This window comes from Vidua macroura, chromosome 1 (genome assembly GCF_024509145.1).
Source record: "Vidua macroura isolate BioBank_ID:100142 chromosome 1, ASM2450914v1, whole genome shotgun sequence".
Lineage (NCBI taxonomy): Eukaryota > Metazoa > Chordata > Aves > Passeriformes > Viduidae > Vidua > Vidua macroura.
In genome coordinates this window covers 129,641,022-129,665,034 of record NC_071571.1, presented here as the reverse complement: position 1 = coordinate 129,665,034, position 24,013 = coordinate 129,641,022, and the positions used below count along the sequence as shown (strand labels likewise).

The following is a 24,013-nucleotide window of genomic DNA, read 5'->3' as shown; positions in this document are numbered from 1 at the left end:
GGAAGGAAGGAAGGAAGGAAGGAAGGAAGGAAGGAAGGAAGGAAGGAAGGAAGGAAGGAAGGAAGGAAGGAAGGAAGGAAGGAAGGAAGGAAGGAAGGAAGGAAGGAAGGAAGGAAGGAAGGAAGGAAGGAAGGAAGGAAGGAAGGAAGGAAGGAAGGAAGGAAGGAAGGAAGGAAGGAAGGAAGGAAGGAAGGAAGGAAGGAAGGAAGGAAGGAAGGAAGGCTTGTTCACCCTTTATCAAGGAAATGGGCCGGAACTAGAGATCTCAGGGTGACTGTGCATCCACACAGATGAAGGAAGATGACAGCTCTCACTCGCAAGTGTGCAGAAGGATTGAATGCTCTCAGGCACCTCCTTATTTTTAGTTGTGCTTTACCTTTACTGTGGATTAGAAAACTCAGTCACCAGTATGAAGTAACTGAGGACAGCTAAGCAGATGAAATATAAAGCCAGTGCTGCCAAGCCCAGTTTTGGTTTCCTTGTCCTGACTTCCCTGAGGACAGTGACTGTAGTCTCCACTTTGCTTTGATGATGGGGATTGGGCTGGTCCTGAGAGTTTCAGTTGGACTCTTTGGCTTTAAGCAGCAAAAAGGTGAGGCGGGTCTGGGATATGAGTAATTTGAAATTATCTACCACATAGCCCAGGAGAAATGTGGAAGCAACCTGGACAGTATTCCTTATGTCTTCATTAAGAACAATGAAAAATAAATTCTCTAATAGCTTTTTCATTTTTCTTTCTATATAAGTCTAAATATATAAGACTAAACTGAAGAACCCCGCAGTAGTGGTCAAAAGCCCAGTTAGATGGAGACATACCACATACTGAATCATCACCTGCTGCAGTTATCCTGGCAAAGATCCTATTCTGATGATGTTTCCCCTCTAATAATGTCACTATAGGTAAATCTTTCAAAGAGGTTTTGCACAGTGAACAGAAGAGATAATGCCAGTTTGGTGAAATCTGTCAAATTCAGGGAAAAGTTGTTTAACCCAATTGAAGTGGTGTATATTTATCTCACGCCAAGTATTGCGTAAAGTTGCGTTCTCCACATTTTCAAAGAAATCATTTTAGGATGAGCTACAAATTAGAGCTCAGACCTGAACTGTTTCTTTTTTGACAACAATTGTGGTGAAAATACCACACAAGTAGACTTAAAAGGTATTTTATTACTCTTTTCTTGCCAGCAGGAAGATCTAATTCACAATCAACCATATGCCAAAAAACTTACATGATGCAGGGCGAAACTCAGACAAAGTCTGCTTCATCATGACAGTGCTGAAACAGTGACATCATTCATAAACACTGCTTTGATCATCAGACTGGCATCACAGATATATCAGAGTTATTCCAAAGGACTTCCTATGAGCCCTAAAGGGAGTATATATTTATAGTAATAGGCTATCGGGAGTTTGAGAAACATTGCAACATTAAAGTAAACACAAGTTGTGAAGGTCACATAAGCTGCTGGACTAAACCGGCAGGAAATACAGGCTATGGCAGTCAGGATATGTGACAAACATGAAATAAAATGGCGGTAGAAAAAAATCAAGACTATATTTGAAAAACCACCATATAAAAATATAGCAGAACTGGTGTGGTTCATCAGCATGATAAAATTTGAAGCAAATTCATACTTAAATTCTCATTTAAAAGGCCAATCTTTTTTATTAACTGCTTAGAACAGACACTGAAAATAAACAGGATAAAGAAAAGGAGTGTGCTTTTGAGAGTTTAAAGGCTCTATTGACTACATTCTCAGTTCTGGCATTTTATGATATTTCTCAGTCTACAGCTGTTTCAGCAGATGCCAGCAGCTATGGTCTTGGTATGGTGCTACTCCAGTTACATGGACATGATTGGAAACCTGTAGCTTATTGTTCCAGATAGCTTTCAGATGCCAAAACCAAGCACAATCCAATAGAGAGAGAATACTGGGCAACCATATGGGCACAAAAAGAGTGATATAGCATGTTCTTGGTCTTGATAATGTCTAATGACAGCCCCATGATTCCTATTTTATTAATAGGGTACTCTTTAGACTGTAGAGATCATTCACACATTTAAAATACAGACAAATTCCCCTGCTGTAAAATCTGTTCAATTAAGCTCATCTGGAAACTTATGGAGATCACTCTTGTCAGTGGAAGCACCATCAAAGCCAAAGTTAGTGTCCTTTTGATGCACTGGGCTCACTACAGAAACCAGATATGTTAAACTAATCACATGTGGCTTTTGCACTATTGCTACCTATTGCTACCCAGGTTTCAGTGATCTAACCCTGCTAGCTCAGGCATTTATCAGTGACCATCCATGGCTTCAGCAGGCAGAGACAGACAAAGTCTAAGACTACTTGCCTGTAATTAACAACTCCTCAGGTTTCCTGTATCTCTTTTCTAAGAATTGTAGTTTGCCATTTATTGAAGTTACTACAAAAGAAACATGAGTGACCCTGATATTTACTCGGTTGAAGAGCAGCATATAGGTACAAGAGTTACAAGCAGCTAACTCCAAAACCTTGGGATAAAATCAAAAGTCTTGTGATACCTAGGGGAAAAAAATCAGAGAAATCTCATATACAACATTTAACGGGAGACTTTAGGAAAGAATAGCGAAAACAGCATCTGAAGTAGAAAAATGTCTGGTTGGTTGCTTGAGGTTCCTTGTTTTTCTTTTCTTTCTGTTTTGGGTTTTTTTTTGTTGGTTTTTTTTTTTTTTTTTGATTTTAGGATGTGTGGCTATCCTGCTTCTCACTCATTCCACACAGAAGTAAAACACTGAAAAGTTTATATACATACATACATATATACATATACATATACATATACATATACATATACATACATATATATATATATATATATGTGAGCTAGATACTCTGTAAGATATACAAAGCCTGTGAGGCCTAATTGAATAGCTTTTGTGATGTGGAATAACCCCCAATACACAACAACCAACCTGATGAAAACCTGCCATTTTTTATGGCTCTGCTTAAAGGTGTTCAGATGAACAGATGTTAACTCTAGGAATCCTCAAAATTTCTTCTTTAATGATTGGAACAAATCCCAAAGTTTATGCAAGCTCATTAGGAAACCTTGTTCTCATATATCTGAATGGGCAAGTATTTTAGACTTCCTTGGTTTTTTTCACTCCCTGTTACTGACCTTTGAAATGCTGATCAAGAGACAGTCATACCACTAAGGAGATAATTTTGTTGAAGAATGCTAAATTTAATAAACAGAAATCTCAAGCTTTGAAACTGGAAATCTGAAGGAATCAATTTAAGAGAAGTCACAGAAAAGAGAGAAACTGGCTTCATGTTGAAATCACTGAAGCCTACAATTCATCAGGAACTGCAATTTTCTGTCATGTAGCAAATTTCACTAGAAGATTGTTTATGGATTGAGAAGGTAAAGGGGGGCTTGGGGAGATGTAGACTGCTTCCTCAAAACTATACAAGAAGAGAAACAAATAAAACTGGAAATCTTCCAGGCAAAAAATGTTACAAAGAGAAATAGGCCTATATTAAGTAAAATTTGAACAATTACTCACTGTGAGAAGAAGGAAATACTTATTCACCTTCTCACAGTGAGCCAAACCCTTCCTCAAACTCACAGACACCGCAGTAATATCAGATATGAAGATATTTAATCAGAAATGCTCATTTCTGACATGAGACCTCTCAAAAAGCTTATTTTCTTGTTCAGATGCTTGGAAAGTGTCTGGGGCTGCTGTAAGCTGGACCTTTTGCAACATATCCTGTAGGTGGTGAAAGTAGCTCCGAAGTCACAGTTTCTTGGGTTTCTTGGATGATTTAGAGACACAGTTTATAAGCTATGTCACTGCTGGCAGAGAAAAAAACACAAGTCAAACCAGGGAAAGTACTCCTTTCAATATTTTAATATGTTTATATATTGCAGACAGTTTCTAGTTTCTAGTGTTGAAATTTTTCAAGATGCCTTCTGAATTTGACTTACCAGGTTTCTGTTATGTAGGACACAACTATCAAATACAATTTTTTTCTTTTTTTGTCTTTTTTTTTTTTTTTTTTTTTGCCCATGGCTAAAAGGAAAGTAATTATGTAAGAAAAAAAAAAGAAATATGAGCTAAAAAAAAATTACTTGAAAAGAACAGCATTTTTAGTAATAAGGTTCATGAGTGCTCTAGTTCGGCTCCTTTCCTAAGAAACCAGTGGCCAAACATGTCAGTTATTTCAGTGAGACAGAATCAGGTTGTTTCTACAGACGGGCAATAAATTATTATGGCACGTCACATGAGGTTTTGACACATGCAGCAGCACCTAATTTCAAGAAAAGTTCCAGCAAACTGATGGAGTATACACCAGAATTCAACTAAAGGTGGCTGAATTTAGCTCTTTAACCATACAACTTGTGGATTTTCTTAGACATTCTCATTGCTACTTTCCCTTTAAAATGTAATTTTGCACATTGCACTGTGTAGTGTTAAAAGTGTTATGTTTATTTCCTCTTTTTTCTATAAATAGCGGGTCTCATGCTGTGCTTTGTTCTTTCTGGATATTTCTGTATTACGGTTTATTTACTTCCTATGTCCTCTTAACTTGCATCTTTAAAAGTTTTCAAAAAGAAAGCTTTTGCCAGTGAAAGGGAAAAAAATACTTCTTCTGTAAGACATAATTTTTTTCATTACTTCTACTTTTCTAGTTTGTCTGAAAGGAGAAATAATAAGTGACTGATGTATCAAAGCATCTTCCCTGTAATAATGTGCATATGAGACAACATTTTAAGTTGTTATTGATCTGCAAATAACAATTCCTGAGACAACCAGATTTCATCAGTTTCTTTCTAAAAATAAACCAGGCTTTAAATAGAGTCCAACAAATGCAGTAATATCGGATTCAATTATCTAGCTGAGGTTTTTTCTCAGCAGTTTGAAACATTGAAATATCATCTTTGTTCACTATGATACTTGATTGCTAGGATTTTTTAAAAAAACAAAATATCTACTTTATGTTCAGATACATTTTTCAGCTTAAGTGGTGAACTGCATCCTCCTTAGTACTTGATTTTTTTAATTGTTGTCTTGTGAATTCTAACACAGCCATGGAAGGACTATATTTGAGCAAGCTTTTGATTCACATGTGAACAGTTAAAACATATGAGTACAGATGCAATACAATGTAAACACAATGTAAATGGAATTAGAATGCCAACATCTCTAGGTGGCTTGTAGAGTATTTTCTGGACTTCTGTGAGGAGTATCTCAGGTTATGGAAACACATGGATTTTAAAACAATCACTACAATAAAAGTCGTCTTCAAGAGGAGAATTTTCCTTGTTTTTTTTTTTTTTTTTTAAGACAGCAGCTTTAAATCCTACCTTTGTTTAACTTAGTTTGATGCAAATATAAACAGTGGTTAGGGGGATGTGGAAAATGCGGTTTCAGTTACATCATACTGAGGTCATGATATTAATAGAGTTCCCAGCTTAGACCAGTTTGTTTTTATTTACAGCTGGAGACATGGAGATCTGATATACCAAGAGAGGACTTCACCTCTCTTTATGAAATCTGAATGATACAGATTTTCAATACAGGAGCACAACTGCTATATTGGTTAGTTACAGCTGGCAGGGAAATGCAGTTTTATTCCAAATTTAAGCATGTATGTAAGTGGAATAATGTACTGTCAACATGTCAGTGAAAAAGATAAGAGAGTTATGTTGTTAGCCTTCCATATACAAAATGTCACTGTACTTTTTAGGAGATGTAGCACTGAGGGACTATGTATACACAAGAGGAAACCTGGAACAGATCATGCACCTTGGATCCATTACCTCATAGTAGCTGTGCACCATTATGTACATTACAGATGGTCGCTGTCTCTAGTTAAACAGTAGGTATATTTAAAAAGGGATCGTGCTGGCCTTCAGAGGTTGTCCTAAGAGAGGTCTCCCCTCCACCTTGGAGGAAAGGGTCCCTCAGCCAGCAGCTCAACTTTCAAGGGACTTCTAGTGGTGTTTAGGTAAAAGGCTTCATGGCTGCTTATTTTATTACTGTCTGATATTAGATCACTATTGTTTATTGCAGGTGGCTGCCCAGCAGGTGGGAAGTTAAGGAACTGTATGCATGTGTGTTAGGGCAACGGTTTCCCCTTGTTAGGCGAGGTATCCCGTGTGCGAGTGTGTGTGTGTGCTGCATGGCAGTTAATACAGCACTTATTGCTTCCAGGAACCTCAACAGCAAAATGTTTCCTGCACTTTGATGAAAAACAAATTTGTTATTTCCATTTTGGTGTTTTCGTGTTTGTTATAGAAGAAGTACTAAGCCTGTATTATTTCAGGACTATCTGTTCTCTTGGTTTCAGTACAGACAAAAATATTTCAGCACTAAAGATAAATATTTTATATTTAAAAATACATTTAAATATTACTTTGATGAATATTCAATATCAATTTATTTGCATAACTAAACCACAGACAATGGATTCAGACAAGATAAGCTGTTTGCTTTTGTAAAACAGAAACTTTTCAAATAATTTTTTCTCTCTTTTTGCTTGGTGTGCTTTATTTAACCAGTAGATTTTTTTTTTCTTGAAAAGATCTGGGTTTTAATAAGAAGCCATATTTCACTGAAAATGAGTGACAAAGCTGGCATTCCCACAAATGACTGCCAATATATTATTTTTGTTTATGTGATCTTTCCAAAATAACCGAGCTCCCCTTTTTCTGTCACTGTGCACATATTCTTCAGCAAAGTGCTTTAGAATGCTGCAAAATTAAAGTGGTTTCAGGACTCATGACAATGCCAAAAGGCAAACAAGCAAGCAAAAAGTATCCTTAGCATATAATTTAATTAAGGAATATCCTGAATAAATATACATGAAGCAGAGCTAAAATCTATCCCATTAGAAAAGAAGATGTCAAAATGTGTATCAATGGAGTTTATAACCTTCAGAAAGCCCATAGTCTTTTTTTTTTTTTTTTAATTTGGAAAGAACTTAATGCATTTTCCTCACTACCAAAGGGTAAACAATAGTGTGCACAGAAAGAAAGGCAGGTAATATGTCAGCTCTTGCAGCATGTACATCACCTAGTGGACATGCTTTGCATACTAAAGGGTGGGGATGGGGATCTATCCTGCTAATGCATATTTTCTGCTCATGTTATCAAATGTTAATCCTGGTGCATGTTTTCCACATACGTGGAGCTGCAAAGTGCACCCAGCAACTTGTGGCTCACCTGTCCCAACCCTTGCCAAGCCCTGGAGAGGGGGCAGCATTTCTGCAACACAGCACTTCTTTATGTCTTTGCTGCTTTTCTGTGCAGGGGTCAAAGCAGGATTTAGCCTACACTCCCAACCAAACCGAAAATGATTTTCTGAAGAAAGTGTATGCAACATTGGTGTAATCCTGCAGCAGACTCCATCCCGCTGCAATCCTCTGCACTGCACAACCTACAAAATGTGTGCAAACAGACTGAGGAGAAAATGAAGCGTGGCCCACACTAATATGTAAAATACACTTGCAAATTAGAGGGAAAATAGGAAAGATATGGTTAAAGCAAAGTTTTGTGAGTTAAAGCTATCAATGATCCAGCTTAGCATTCTATCTGACTATCTATTAGTTTTACACAAATATTTACTGCATCACTCCATCCAAATGAGAGCTTCTCAAGTGAATGCTGTGGTAGCTACCTACAGCCCTGATCTGGATGCCAAGGCCCAATCCAGCTTCAGCAGAAGCAAACAGCGAGATCCTCGTGCACTTCATGGATTCTGAAAGCAAGCTTTTGGAAGTGGAAAACACATTTGTAGAGGAGCACCCCTGAAAAAACAAGGATGGACTTAACGTCTGCAGTTTGACTGGAAAAGTGTTTGAGGAGCATGAGCTCTGAATGGGAACATGTGACAATATGTAACACTCTGAGCTGCAAGGCAGTGACAATTAAGAGGGACATACTTGTCTCTATTTTTAAACAGCAATGAGGTGAGTTGATATTTAAGTTCTCTTCCAAGAATTTCAGTGCAGATGACTGCCCATAGTATAATTATTCACAGTAAAGACTGAGCCATGTTTCAGCTCTGAACATTCGATCGGTCTCTGTACAATCAAAATATAGTCAGATTTGGACAGCCTAGCAGGATATTTCTGACTTCCATGTGCAACTATACTTTAACCAGCCTTTCTCTCACACAATGTCACACAGTGATACACAGTGTAAATCCTTCATATGTCAAATCAGACATGGCATCTACAGTCTGCAGAAAAAAATCTGCAGGGTGTAAAGTTACCAAGTATTTGTGAGGTCCACTGTGAGGCTGCATTTTTTTTTTCCTTCCTGAAACCTGAATTCATCTTTCGAGGAATGTGTTTATTTTTCCTGTTTCACACAAAAACCACATCTACTTTCTCTGGAAATAAATAGAGAAAAGAAAAAGGTATGGATAAGACAAGTTTGCAATAAGCCAGGCTTCAAGCATCAGCTTTGCAATATAATGATAAGACTCAATAGTTACAATCTTTTGTTGTTTAGGAATCATGTCAATTCTCCCAGCATGTCTAAGAAAAATAGTTACCATGAAGTAGTTGGCATTTAACGCTCTCTACTACACTCTGAGAAGGTTTTGTCCTTACTGGGAACAGTGAGAAATGTCATATAAGATGAGCCAGAGCTGGGAGTTTAAATAGGTGATTTCTGTATTTTTCTCATTATGAAATGAGACCACAGAAGTCTATAAACTTCATGGATATTAAATTGCTAATAGTTCAGATTAGATTTTCCAGAGTTTTTAAATCTAAGCTGATGCTCGTCCACTAATTTGAACAGTAATGCCTAGAAAGTTGATTGATTTTTTGGAGTGAATGTACATACCAAAGAGGAAGCTTTGTAGGGTTTTTTTTAAAGCTATAAACTGAGAATTAGGAGTCAGTGTTCAGTCTGTGACACTTCATCAAAACATGGTCTGAGACCACTGGCAAACCTCTTTTTTATTTTTCACCTTCCACATAGAACAATTGGAATGAAAGTATCGCGCCACAAAGATTTTCAAATTGAAGTTTCTAAATCTGCTGAAGACAAAAGAAGCCTTGTAAAATTTGCTATCTTTAGATTATTTTAAAATATTTGAAGATACTTTTTAAAAGATTCTCCCATTACTTTGGCTTTGAAATAGACCTCTGTAAAACAGATAGCTTTTAAATTAGAAATCAATGCCAGACTTGTGGCTGCTCACCATCTTTGTAAATTGAAATCACAGTAGACCAAAACATGTCCTGATTTATGATCTGTAGAGCTGAATTTACTCCAAATTCGACCCTGGATTACAAGATACTGACCAGTTCATTAAAGCTCCATATCCTCAAATGTCTGCAGAAAAGGTAGCTTTATCCAGATAATAAAATATATTTTAAACATATTTTCAAAATCAACCAAAATTTCAAAGCCAGCAACAGATAAATATATGCAGATAAATATAGATTAAAATGTTTCCCCCCTTTTGGAAATGTGTATGCCTTTATAATAAACATACAGAATGCTACTTTGCATTCAATAGGTCTATTTAAAATTAAGTATTTGTAAATTTGCAAGATCAGGCCTATAGTGTATGTGTGTGTGCGTGCGTGTTTGTACGTGTATGTACAGGAATAAAGAAGGCAGCTTGATTAGAAGTTCTATTCCATGCTCACTCTTTTACTTAACATCTGACATTAGAAAAAATGAAGCTAAATGTTCCAGCATTTCTGACAGTTCCAATCCATTATCTGAAATCTGAAAAAAAAAAAAAAAACAAAAACCCGTGTACTTTTTTACAGTGAAGCAAATGTAAGAAGTATTTTTTCTCTTTTTTTTGTTTTTTTTTTTTTTTTTTTTTTGTGGAGACGCCTTCTTTATATGGTGACAACATGATAGCAGAGATACCAGTTTGCTGTAGATTGTGTGACTGACAATAATATTCTCAGCAACACGTAGAAGGGAATAACTGATGAATCGGAAAATATATGGATGCCTACCGAAATGATTATGTAATGAAACATGAAGTCAAATGGTGGCATGCTTCTATTAATTGTAGATGATAGTAATTAATTTTCAGTGCAGTTGTGATCATGTCGCTGCTTTCAGAAGAATCCAGAATCCCCTTCCAGGAAAGTGTGAAATTGCATCTGGGTTCTTCAAGCCATGAAAGACTATAAATTTCTTTTAAAATAAGAGAGGGAGGCCTTCCTCGATACTGTACTTTAGAAAGAGGAAAAAACAAAGGGAAAAAGAAAATGATAATTGTTTTCTCTAAGGCTATTATCTAATGCAAAAGCAAACAGTCTGACTGGAAATCAGCTAACAGAAGGGGATTAGAGAGTAGATCTGAGAGTGGCTTGATTTCTAGCACTGCTGTCTCTTCACACAGTGATGAGACACAGGCAGAGCAGCCAGGAGCTCTCCAGATGGCTAGAGAAAGTGTTTGTCTTGGGTTACTGCAGGGCAGTCTGGACTCTTAAAGCCGGGGAGGCATCATTAGGGAGCAAGTTAGATGTCCACCCAGTAAAAGCGAGCGAAAGAAAGAAAGAGCAGGCAGGCTGCCCGAGAGGGACCACGCTCGCCTATTGTTAACATATACTTGACCCCCACTAACCTCTTCACGACACAGATGTCTCCTACCTCTATCACCTCCCACTGCTTTAAGCCCTCCCCCCCTGCACCTGGGTAGCGGGGCCGGCCCGGCTGCCGGCAGTATGCTGCCTGCCTCGCGCGCTGCCTGCTAGCGGGAGCCGGGCGCAGCGGAGCGGCGGCGGCGGCGCAGCCTCGGGCGGGCGGCGGGCTCGGCTCGGCACCGCACGGCACCGCACCCCCGGCTCGGCTCGGGTTCGCCGCGGGCTCAGCTATGCGTCGGCTGCTCGGGGACAGGCAGAGACCCCGCCACTGACAGCGGCCGCTCCCTGAGCTCCACATCACGTTTGTCTGAGGCGGCGGCGGCGGCAGCAGCAAGGAGAAGGACCTGGGCATTAACTATCTCGACTTGGAGACTTTGCTTTATTTTTGGTTCTTGTCCTTTCCCGTGGAACCAGTAGTCTCTCTCGAGCTGATCCTCCTTTAAAAAAAAAAAGAGCGAGAGAGGGTGGTGGGGGGGGGAGAGCAGCTGGAGTTTCTCCTCAGCTCGTTTTGACTTTTGTGGACGTGGATCATCTGGACTGGGAAGGGAAGCCGCGCGGCGCTGCTCTCCCCTTTCCCACCCCCTCGCCCCTCCAGCAGCCTGGGCTGCCGTCTCTCCCCCGAGCAGGACGGGAACTTTTATTTGCAGCTCGCAGCCCGTGGCGAATGGTGGGCATCTCCGGTCCTCTGCAGTGTGAGTACGGGCGCGGGCAGGGCTGGGCAGGGCGCGCCGGGGCGGGGGGAGCCCGAGCCCCTTTTCTTTCCCTTTCTCCTCTCCCGCACGGCTCCCCGGGCTCTGAGGGGCTCCCATGGCTGTAACTAACCCAGGAGGACCGGGGCTGCTACTGTGCCCGGGCCAGGTTAGCGCAGCATGCAGCCTTACTCGCTCTGTCCCCGGTTTACAAACTAGCACCCCGGATACTGCTCAAGAGCTCAGAAACCAAATAACCCAGTTTTGGCAGAAGATAACTCTCCCAGGCATATATTATAACAAAGCGTCAGATTTCTGCCTGGATTTAGGACTTGCCTTTTTCCTTCCTGCCTCCCCTCTCTCCAGGCTCTAGCGCTGGCCAGTGTGAGTTGGAGTGGCTGAAATATTTCTGATGGTATTGTTTTGTTTCGCTTGTTGTCTCACTGCAATCATAGTTTTGTGCAGCACGGGCAACATCTTTTCGGACTATTTTGAAAGAAATATTTTAGGCGGTGCATGTCTCCTTTAGCTGCACCGCGGTCTTGGAAGTAGCTTGTTCATTGAAACGACAGGATAACGTTAGGGATTGTATTTCCAAAACTGCCATACAATGTAACTGTGTCATCTCCTCTGGCTGTGCTGAAGGGTTCGATTCCATAAATTCTCAAGCGACCATTGATAAGGGAGATTGGAAGGATGAAAACCACATTCCTGGCCATTTAGACAAGCCTTTGACTTTTGCGGAGTTCGAGTCCTTTTGTTAGTGCCAAAGTTGAGAAATTTGGTTTAGTGCAGGGAAGGATTTGCCGCCCTAGAAGGAGCACCCATGACTCCGTTTCAGAGTTAATTTATAGCGACCTAGCTGTCGTTCTTGTACTCTGCTCCCCTAGATGTTAGAGAGAAACCGAAAGTAACTAATCGGACGCAGCTCTTAAATCGTTCATGCTGCAACCAGGAGCTAAAATGTTGCTTCCCTCAGTTCACTGATAAGTTAAAAGGAGGCAGCGCGAGGGTATGGGGAGCAGAAGCAGCCTCCTCCTCCTGCCCCCCAGGTTGCAGCCGGAGCCGGGCGCAGCGGGACCGCCCTGCCCGACCGCAGCCGGAGGCTCTCCGGCATCGCCGCTGTGAGGAACAGACGCTTTAAAGCCGCTCAGGTTTCTCTGGGAGAGCAGCCCTCCATCTTCCGATCCGCAGCAGGCTCTGCCCGCCACCCCCTCTTACCTCTGCCATGCCCTAAATCACGGCAGGGAGACGATCCGTCTCTTGCAGCCGCCCGGCCGTGAGCCGGCAGCTCCCGCCCCACAGATAGCTCGGGAGCGGGCTGCGGTCTGCTGAGTCCGCGGCAGCAAGTCTGACCGAAAGAGCTGCTTAAGTTTTCCACTGACAATCGTAGCCGGGCGGGAAGCGCCTGCCTTCGCCTGCCAGAGCGGCTCCAAGGTGCGCTGTGCACGGCTGCGCGCCCGCCTGTGAGGGCAATGCTGAACGCGGTGAGGGCACGGCACAGCACGGCGCGGCAAGGGCTGGGCAAGAATGGGTATATGTCTCTTAAAATCAGCCTGCGGGAGCTGCCGGCTGTCTCTGGGAAAGCAGCAAGTGCCAAACGCTTGGCTAGTGGCGTAGTCCTGGCTAACTAGAAGAATGTCTTGTGAGTCTTGGTATGTACAGCCAAGCGTTTGCTCCAGCAAGTACTCTTGTGCTTAATGTAACGCTGACCCCTTTAACTTTTAACATCGCTTCTCCTAATTAATCTGTTCAGGCCCCAGACTTAAATGGCTGTCCACAGCTGCTGCAAATTGATTTATCCCCTGATGGTGGTCCGAGTTGCTGACCAAAGCAGGTTTTTTTCCCCTCCCCATTTTTGGTCTACTAATGTGTTTTGACTTATTTCCTACTTACAGTAATGCTTGAATGCTTTTTGAAGGACTTAGAAAATATCTTCCATTGACATGTAACTGGAAACATAATTATTGTATTTGTAAACACAATATGTTAGGGCTAAGGGTGAGTATAATTTATTTAACTACACCCTTGAAGCCTTACATTTCCGGCTCAATTTCTGCATCCTGACAGATGTAATGGAAAGTTTAAATAAGCAACTTTGTTAACTGCAGTTTGAAGTAAGATGTGAAAGACGTTTTTAGAGTTGAATTCTATTGTCCAGGTTTTCTGTTCAGCTTTTCTGTTAACGGCTTAGTGAATCTGGATAGCCGAGAGGATTGAAACTGGTTTCTAATGGTTGTTAAAGCTGATGCTTGACCTTTCCATGGGAAGTCTGAAAACCTCATTCAGTTTATTCTGGGCTGATTTCCTTAGGAAATTCAATATGATCAGGGAATTTCCTTCAGCTCGGCTGAATGGTAAAAAAGTTACTCCATCTTGTTTATGCATTCTGGTTTAGCACTAGGTGTTTCTGTGGCTCCCCTTCAATAGGAAGATAATAGGAAAAGACATGAGTATGGCTCATTCATAACTATACAGTCTGTGAAAATATGAAGTTGGCAAAGGCTTTGTTAGGTGTGAGATTCACTGCAGATTTGCTGTGAAGGTTTTCAATTGGGAACTTACAATAACTATGTTGGATAATTGATAACTTTCTTAAGGTCAGTTTCATCATATCTGAACCTTCAGTAGAATTGCTACTATTTTCAATTAATGAGTAATTTTCCTTTGCTGTCATGGGAAGCTCAACCATGCATCAGTGCAAGAAAACACCAAACTCCACCAAAAATCCAACAGACTCTTGAATCCGTTTGTGACTCTAGCAAGCTGGAGCCAGGCAAGGGGTACAAGAGATCATAGCAGGACTTCTTTCTGTCCTGTGCTTGCAGAAGGGTGAGCGGCTGGGTTCTTGAGCCATGAGCATACTGTAGGGAGACAAGAACCATTCTGTTTGTAATGGAATGCAGACAGCAGTGTTAGGTCACTGCTTCCTGGCAACTGCTGCACAAGTTGTTTTTCTTCAAAGGCTTTGAGCTTTAAAATAGTTTCCAAAATCTTTTTAAGTAAAACACTGCCTTCTACCATTTTTGACCACCTTAACGTTAACTTGTTTCGTGCCTAAATAATGGACCAGTAAAACATCACACGGTATCTCTCATCTGTGTATGCTTAACACTATGTATGCCTGTGTGCACATGGAGTTTTATACAGGGAGTATTGTTTTTGGAATAATGGGGGAGAAAAATAGCTCCACCTGGAGTGCTGGTCAGTGGATAGTCAGTTCAGGACATTCTTCCCTGTCAAATCCTGTTTCTCACTTCTCTGAAACGAACTTCAGACGACAGGCGTTTAATGTGAAGCTCGCCTCACTGAGGTACTGTGCAGACTGCAAACTCCTCATTGCCAGACGCTTTGGGTGAAATAGGCATCTGCAGTGTTTGCATTGGGGGTGATGGGAGAAAGGGCTTGCAATTGTCATTTTCAACTTTGAAATCCACTTGCCACAGTCCATTACTGTTAAATCTTTAAGCTAGTTGAATAAGGATATCAGTATGTTGCTATTGCAGGAGCTTCAGACTTTTTAGATTGGGGGGTGGAGGAGAAGGTCTTGTTCTTTGTTCTGTAGAAACTTAAGTTGTCATGCAGAGATCAAGAAGACCTAATAGCAGAAATAAAACATGAATTTGGTGTTCCGAAGGGGCCATTTCTCATGGCTTGGCTAAAGAAATGTGAAAAGATAATTGTTTTAATCTGAATACATTAAAAAACCTTAATCCATGTAGTTTGATCCATGCTGTTTTTCATACAGCCTTTAAAACAACCTATAATCTGTAAGTAGTGGAAACTGACACTGAATTTAGTATAAGTAATGAGAGTGTAAATGCTTAAAACATTGGCTTCCAGGTTACATTGTCTTCATGATGGTTTCACATCAGAGATCTAAAACAGCTGATTTAAAAACTGAACTTTTAAGGCAATGGGTCTTGGTTTTCCACATAGATGTTCCTTTTTAAATACCTGCTTTTAAAATGCAGTTACCCTGTTCTTACTATAAACTTTATTAGTTTAATATATGGTAGCACAAATACATCAGGAAGTAGCAGACTGTGTGGTTTTGTGTATAAGGAAAAAATGAACAGCAGACATAAAATCAAAGTCGGTCCTATCCTGTTCTTTAAAAGCTTTTTTTTTATTTCCTCCCCTCCAAATTTTCATCTGAAAGACAATGACTTCCATCTTCATTTTTTTCCTGCCATCGATATGAAAGTTTCCAAATAACGTTTAGACAACAGTGGACATTTTATTAAAGTAAACATTAGTTCAGTATAATGGAGGTAATTGTAAGTGATAAGAGCAGAGCAGGTTATCTGTGTGTTGTTTAAACAGAAGGAGCTATTTTGCACCACTTCCAGTAGCCATCTGTAGAGGAGAAGGGTTTGCACCTGTCTGTCCACACTAATTATAGATTAGGTCCAAAGAAATGAAATTCGAGTAGCCTTTCCCTTAATGAAATCCATGGTGATTTTATTGTAAATGTGTTTTGTGTACAGACGGTGATGGTTTGTCTGTGAGTAAAATAAATTGCTGTATGGCTGTTATGTATTTGTAGTTGTAAAGCAGGATACTGCTGCATTAACAAAGGTCCTGAATAAAAATGCAGTGCTCCATCTAAGTCCTAGGCTTCAGTGATATCTCTAGCTAGGCTTAATCAAAAAGGTTCACTGTAGGCACAGTTATTTAGGGGTATGTTTCAGGGTAGACTTTTCAGTTATCATCACTTTCATGTCAATGTGCTGGCATGTAGGTGGTCCTTTGCCTGAAATATGAGGCAGAAATGGTTTCATGTTAAATATGTACACATATACATGTGGACTGTGTCAGAAATAGTTTCCTCTGATTTAACCTATATTATTAAAAAAAAGTGGAAAGAGTGAGAAATGCATTCTGAAGTAAAAGGTCACATGAATTTCTACCACATCTGTTTATAGTAATTATGAACATAATTAACATAAGAATTACAAGTGAGGTAATGACAAGCTGAGCTATGAGATATTATGCCATAATAGTCATATGCTGGAATTCTCACATTATAGCACACTAGAATTCACATATTCAATGCAAGAAAGAAAATGTTAGATTTTTATCTATTTTAATGCTTCAAAACTTATCTGCCTGGGGCACATGGACTTTCCGCTTTAGAGGAAGGTAACCCATTATTACAAGAGAGTCAGTTGAAATTAAGATTTCTAGCCTGCAGCTTGGACTTTGAGACAGCTGTGCTTATGGAACGCCACTTCTGTTATACATTTGTATTCTAATTGTATTTATTTTATTAATACACATTGTTTTATTTTTAAATGTGTTTTCACAGCAAACTGCTTACATTAGGAAGGACCCTGGATTAGATTTTTTTGTTTGTTTGTTTGTTTTTTTTTTTTTTTTGAGTTTTGTGATTTGAGTAATAAAAGTATGGTCAACATAGACATAAGATGCACATGGTGGCTCTGCAAGATGAGAATCTGGCCGATCCTAAATTAGTTCCTAAATCATGGCATGATATGTTCAGGGAAAAGCTCTGTAACAGAAATACCAAAAAAGAGCAGTCTCTAATTTGTGTGTAATAGTTTGAAATAATATATGCAGAAAGAAATCTCTGTATTACCTTGCAGGTTGAATTAATTGATAAGTCACTGAAGAAATGTGTAGAACATGCCATTAAGTTTAGGAGCTAAGGTTTCAAACAAGTTGACTAACTTTTGTAATATGACCTGTCTGATTACCTCCAAATACGGTTGTCACGCAACTGACAACTGGAGGAAGTTCAGGGAGAAGTGGCCCTTCTTCAGGGTAAAAATACTGGCTGAGGAATGCATAGTAAATTTGACATGTGAAAATCAGTTTGCCTTCACTGAAAAATCAAGGTCCTGGTTTTGCAATAGGAACATTTGGCCAACTGCTGTCTTTCCAAGGCTAAACATATAGAGTGGTTTATGAAAAAAAAAAAAAATTACCTTGTGCTATGTCTCAGTGATAGCAAGAGGTTTTCACATTATTGGATTAGTGGAGGATTTGTGACAGACCCCTTTTTTATCTGACATTCATTGCAGTGACACGATTTTCACACACATGCCCTTCCCCCATCTAGGTTCTGGTTTTCACTTTGTATTATGTGTCAAATTCCCTTTATTCCTTTTCTTGTGGAATAAACTGCTATCTTGGACGAGTGATTTTGGAACGAGTTTTGCACTGAACAATGCCAGTCTCACTCACTTCAGCGTTCTGTCATTTTTCTCCTCCGTCCTTCGTGCAATGGAAATGCATTTCCTAATAAGTATTGATTCCCAGGAAGAAACATTTTAGAAACTTTAAAACCTGGGCGCATAGAGTCCCTGGTACTGGCATAGCTATTCTGCTGGCTGGCTGTGCTTATGGTAGAGGCAGGCCAGGCCACTTTGCTGTCTCCCCTTTCCACGCCTCGTGCTAACCCTGTGCTCTTGGATGAATCCCGACAAAACAGCCCCGCAGTTTTCGCAGAACCTGAGTTGTGAAGTGTAGGGACCTACTTCTCCTTATCGTTCATTCTCCGGTGAATGATGCCACCGCTTTGTAGCAGCAGTGGTTCAGGCTCTTATGCCAATGGTGACAATAAGCAGGCTGGATTAGGTAGGGACTCGGCCAAACTGGGAGCGCGTAGAGTCTGTGACTGTACTGGGCCAGCGGCCGCCGTGCTCCGTGCGGGAATTAGGCACGGTCTGTGAGGGGAGCCGGGCTGCAGCAGTAGGTATGGCCAGTGAAATGAGAGCCGGGCTGGAGGCAGTCACAGGCACGATCGCCTTAGAGGAGGTGGTGGCGACCTCCGGCAGAGGAGCCTTGGGGAGCCAGCGCTGCGCGACCCCTGGCAGGGTCCTTATCCCGGAGAGGTGTTGGGCAATTTCCAGGGCCGGAGCCGGGCCGGACGCCGGCCAGAGGGCAGCCACACGCAGACCTGGGCACCGCCGCCTTCTCCCCCGGTGGGCGGCGCGGAGGTGGCGCCTCTCCTCGTGCCGGGCGCGGCCTCCCCGGGGACCCCGGGCCGGCTCCAGCCCCGCTCCGGCCCCGCTGCCTCGCACATCCTCCGGCCGCCATCTGGGCCGCGCTGATACCGTAATCGCCCCGATGCACGCCGCCGTGCTGCTCCCCCCTCGCCGGCGGGGCCGCGGAGCCGCGATGCTCCGTCCTTGCGCCGCAGATAAGCCGCGAGGCGCGTGAGGCGCACAAAGCTCGGGCCGCGCCGGCGCCTCCTCGTCCCTCCCGCCGCCGGAAGGTAAAATCTCCACCCGCGGGCGGGAGAGGCGGAGAAGGCGGTCGGGGGGACACCCCTCGCCGCCTCACAGCGCCCGGCCCGGCTTGGCCCGGCCCGGCCCGCTCTGGTTCCCTCGGCGCTGCACAAGTCGATAGGCGCAGGGAGAAGTGAAGATGTAACTACTTATTATCTCCCCCCGGAGCGGGCGGGGGATTTACGGACAGAGATTAGCCGGCGGGGAGACGGGATCTGCCTTTTGTTGTGCTGCCTCCCCCCGCCCCCGGGCCGCTCCGAGGGGAGCGGAGAGGGGCTCGCCTGCCGCACTGGCCGCGGGGAGGGAGGAGGTGGCCGCAGAACAAAGGTGGTGACTCAGGGACCCCACTTTAAACACAGCCCAGAGGAACAGAGAGTGCCACGTCTGGGTGTCTGGCGGGACGGGGTGGAGGAGCCCCGGCCTGGGGTGGCAGCAGGGCCTGTGACAGCCCCCGGCCTGTCATGCCCGGGCATCCACCGCTCACTCCTGGGGTGGTTTCAGTGAAGGCTCCTAACTTCCAAAATCCCCGCAGATGATGACACCGGCCTTCAGGAAAAGTGGTGTCTTTGCTCTTACTTTTTTGCTGTTTTGGATGGACTTCTGGTGGTGCTTTTTAAGTTCTCTTCCAGATTAAAATGAATTGCATGCTCAATTCATGCACAACAGTGTGTGCACACACAGTGCTTTAGAAAACGGCTTTAAACAATTACCTTTATATTTAAAAGTTTGAAATATTTATTCTGCCGTTTCACTTTGTCAAGTGTTTGCACAGATAGATATATAGATATGATCTGGTAACTAAAAGCCTAATTAAAATTTGTTTAAAGCCAGGGGGGCATGTATTCTTGTTGACAGCAGCAGATCGATAGGGTAAGACAATAGAGCCCCATTATTTTACTTCCATTGACTGAACATATTGACATTTCAGGTTTGCGATTGCCTCAGTGAGCATGATGAAACACTGAAATTCATGAACCAACTGTCTGGAGTGGCACATATATTACTGTATGTCATCTCTGCCTTCAGGTTACCTTATCACTGAAGCAGAATGGTAATGGATGGCAGCAGAGTACTTCAGGGGGGTAAGGGCTCTATCAGTTAAGAAGCTGACACATAGCAGGTTTCAGGAGTATCTTTAATTACACCTAGAATTATGTACAAAGGAAGATGGTCCTTGTTACCTGCTGCTGCGCTTCAGAGTTTACAGGCTCAGAAGCAGACGGGATAACAAGGTACTTATGTGTCATTTTTTTATATACATGACTTGATACCTTTAACTTTTGCAGGAGCCCAAGGATTTCTGGTTTGTGCTGTTTGCATGCTCGCCATGTTCACCAATGGCAGCCTCTCAACCCAGTCTTGATGCTCAAGTTCCAGAGCATCTACTAGACCTTCTCCCAGTCTGAAGATTGCAAAGGAAACAAAGAACAACTTTGAAATAAATAAATGCCCTTTGAGTTTCTCTCCCCTCAACATGTTCAAACGACAGTGCTTGGGGAATTCAATGCAGTGAGACTATAGCAGAATGAAACATACATGCATATATGTATAGCTATATATATACATACACACATTTTTTTCCTTGCTATATAAGCACCATAAAAAGAAATGTCTGTGCAATATGTGCACATGAATGCATAATTGTATATATCAGTTTATATGATTGCATATAAATGCATATATAAAGAAGACCTCTGTCTGCAGAGCATGCAATGTGTTTATTATTTCAGAGGCTTTCACATCATCTTTAAAATCTAGCTGACTGTAGAATGAAACCCATCAGGGTAATGCAGAGATAGAGACTGAAATGAATTTAAAGCAGACAAAGAGCAAATACAGCAGTGTCGTTATGATTTAACTAATTTTTAAAAGTAAGTGGACTGAAAATATAAAATGTATTTTGTGTGCCATCTACTCAGCAATTGTTGCCATCAAGTGGACTGCCGATGCCCTTTAAGATGGTAAAAAGAAAACTAGTCCTTTATACCATTTTCCTGAAAATGTTAGGTTTCTGTTTGATCAGCAGGTGCTGTTGAGATGAAAGCCATGTGTAAATTTTCAGAAGGCCAAAAGTGTCAATTCAGAAAAGGAAAGTGATAAGAGAAAATGCAATCAGTTTTCCTGTTTTCAATTTGTGCAGGATTTGAAGAGCTGTTTTGTTAAACTGCTACATCTGCTCCAATATGAATATTGAACTACTTCCACTAAAAATAACACCCTATAATTTGGAAGCCATTGCAATCTTTTGTTAATGCAAGTGGGTTATTTGAAAAAAAAAAAATCTATTCTGAAAAATCTCCTGCCTAATGTGCATTTTTGTTTATCGGCACTTTTATCTTCAGCAGATAAAATGGCATTATGCAATTAGGACCATATCTATTTGAACTGGAAAAATGACACTGGGTAGCTGAATGTCACTATGTTGGTAAAAGGATTTAACTTGTACTTTCGAAATAATTTTATTAATAAACTATGATTGTATCTTAAAATGACATGTGGCACTTTCCCCATTGCAGCAATACAGCTTTACTTACTACTGAGGACCTTGAGCAATGTAAAGGATGTTCAGTATATTACACAACATTCTTTGGCTTGTTTCATTCCTGATTTACCTGCAAATCTTAAGTTTAGGATCATAAAGGACATTTTAGTTAATGGGGATTTTGGAGTAACTTTTCTCATGGTAAATGAAATAAATGCTGGAGTCATATTTGATTGTATATATACAAAAATATTCACGGTTGTGGAGCTGTTAATCCAAGTTGGTTCTATGACTTGGAAAGCATAGTATTGGTAGAGCATACATTTTCTATCATAAGCATCTCTGGAAAACATAACACTGATGCGTCTTAAAAAAAAAAACACCAAGAAAAAAACCCAACAATAACTTAATGGAAAAGATATGTGTTTGTTAATTTTTAAAATAAGGATCTAAATGAAGAATGGATAATTAATGTTTAAATCGATGGAGCTCTATGTACTTAACGTGAGTAAAAGTGTGAAATAGAATGAGAGCTTTTATTGCTTTATTTCAACGTAGCGAATTACCTGGTTTTAATATTAGAATGGGTTTTAGCTGTTGAATTCTAATCTAATCTAGTAGTCAGGAACTAGTATTTTGGTAGGTGTCTGCATGGGAAAGAGCCTTGCTGATGCTTCTGTTTGGTTTTGCAATTGGATTTATACACTTTTGACCTTGGGGAATTTTCCTCAAAGTGATCTACAGATCAGAAATAATTAAAATTCAATAAACTGAAATTTAAATATGGAATGGATTCTGTGTGAGATCCGTGCTTGTGGTAGGTTGTCTAGAAGTCTGTGGCATGTCTACTCCATAGTTTGTATTCCCCAGCATAACTGTGTGCACACATGTGCATAAATTTATGTTGAATGACAGAGGAATAATTATTTATACAGATTTTATCCAAAACTCTGTGCTCTCCTGAAACATAACAAAAAGCCTCCCTCTCCAGAAGAGTGTTTACACCCCGTGACAGTCACTAGATTCAAATCTTCTCAACATGAAAGTTGTTTCCTTTCCTCCAAACCTTCTTTTCCCCAACAAAGCTAACCCTGTTAAACCTCACCTTCTGTGGGATGTATACATAGTTATAGACATATGTACGAGAAGTAAATATTACAGAAAACATGGCCGATTGGGGCAAAATGTCTGTAGCCTTAAATAGCTCGTGATATCTGCCAACAGCAGGAGCGGCGCTGAGGAGGCCCTACCTCGGCTGACCCGGGGATGTGAGAGCCTTGGGGAGCCTCGTGTTCGTGCTCGGTGCCTAAGTGGGGCTTTCTGCTCGCAGATACTGCCAAGCAAACGCTCTGGTGCAGTGTGTGAGAGCAGAGACTGCCTACCTGAGAGTTTCGAAACCAAGGAGCTTTTTACTTTGGTTGTTGGATTTTCTGGTACTTTGCACAGGGCTCGGGGTGGAGCCCAGCCCCAAAAGAAAGATTATAGCTGCATGCAGGGTGTCCAGATTTTCTTATCGAAGTGTTCTGAACACATTCATGGGAGTATTCTGTTTTCTTAATCTTTGCCAGAAATGCTGCATACAGTTTTGCTGTTCCTGTTGAATAGTTACCATATTTAACTCCATTGGTTGTGAATGGAAATGTGAATGCTTTAATGTTCTCTCTCGTTTTCTGTAACTTATTTTGGGATGCCTGGAAAGGGAAGGCATCCTAGGTACTCAAAAGTATTTCAGAATACACGAAAAGAATTTAATAGAAGTTCTGAAACTTGGGTTTGTTTATATGTAGTTTTTGGGCATATGTGATATGGTGACTTATTTAAGGAATATGTTTTTATACTCAGTATTATTTATTGAATGTAGTGTTTCTGAAAGTACAGTTATGTTTTATATAACTGTACAGCAACAATATTCCTGCATGATTCCATATTATAACATGCTGATTTGGGATCCTCATGGGATAGCTATTGATTTTAAAAATAATTTTGGAAGGCATTTGATTCATTGCCATTTTTGTGTCTATGAAGACAGGTATACTTTGGTGCTTATAGTAAAGTAAATGTGAAAAGTTCATGGAGGATAGATAATAGGTTCTTTTGGAAATTAGGTTGCAGTATGGAAAGACAGAAGACTCCACCTAGTGGAGTGGAATTAATATGCGCATGGTGGCAGGCAGCAGTGTGTAATAAAATAGGTATCATTTATGGAGACCCAAGTTGCTACAGAGAGTAAAGCCCAGGAATTCAGACAAGCATCTGTGGCGATGGTTGTATGACCATTAGAAATTGTACCAGGCTGTAGTTACTTTTGGAGCTCTAGGAGGCTTCTGTATGTCTGCCATGTTGGGTGTTAATATGCAGTTTGCATAAGCAGTAGGCATTACCACTAACTTTTTTCTTTTGTGGTGTCTTTTATTTGGAGATCTGCTGTCTACATTTTTTGATTTCTGATGGTGACCCCACAGGAGCCCCTTTTGGTTATGGCTCAGGTGTCATTTTAAATACGTTGGGAAAAAAAAAAAAAAAAAAAAAAAACAACAATTTAGCTCCCAAAAAAGTCACCACTTTTTCCACAAAGCTGCTTATTTTTCAGAATACCTTTCCTGGCTTTTGCTTCTTTTACTTCAGTAATGACAGTATCAGAATGTTGGTTCTGCATGTTACCATGACAGGTTGTGTGGTTTGTTGACTAAGGCTGTGTGTACTTTCTGGGAGTCACAAGGTTTAACAAACTCTCTGATGAAGCATCAGATTATATGGGTTTTGTGCCTGTGCTTTACTGTCCCATTGGTTTGGTCATGTTGTGCTGCTGGGATGTAATAAAAAGAATTTTTATTACATGGGATGTAAGTGAACATCCATGCTGTGCAGCTAAGATATTGGCCTGATATCCTCTTGGAAAATTCATCCTAACATTGAATCACACATGCATTGGAGAAGTTCAGAAAGAGAACTCCTCAAGACCAG

General features: G+C 41.1%; 1 protein-coding gene across 3 annotated transcripts in view; it reads left to right on the top strand.

Annotated features, from left to right (window-relative positions):
* Positions 1–11,030: 11,030 nt before the first annotated feature.
* RUNX1T1 (RUNX1 partner transcriptional co-repressor 1) overlaps positions 11,031–24,013 on the top strand; it is a 115,533-nt gene continuing 102,550 nt past the window's right edge. For 2 of the 3 annotated variants that reach the window (XM_053978571.1, XM_053978562.1), the window contains exon 1: positions 11,031–11,314. In XM_053978571.1, coding sequence (XP_053834546.1) covers positions 11,287–11,314 — 28 coding nt within the window. In that variant the 5' untranslated portion in view covers positions 11,031–11,286. Of the gene's footprint in view, positions 11,315–18,139; positions 18,555–24,013 lie in introns of those variants that run through there. The other variant, XM_053978555.1, reaches the window with a different exon arrangement.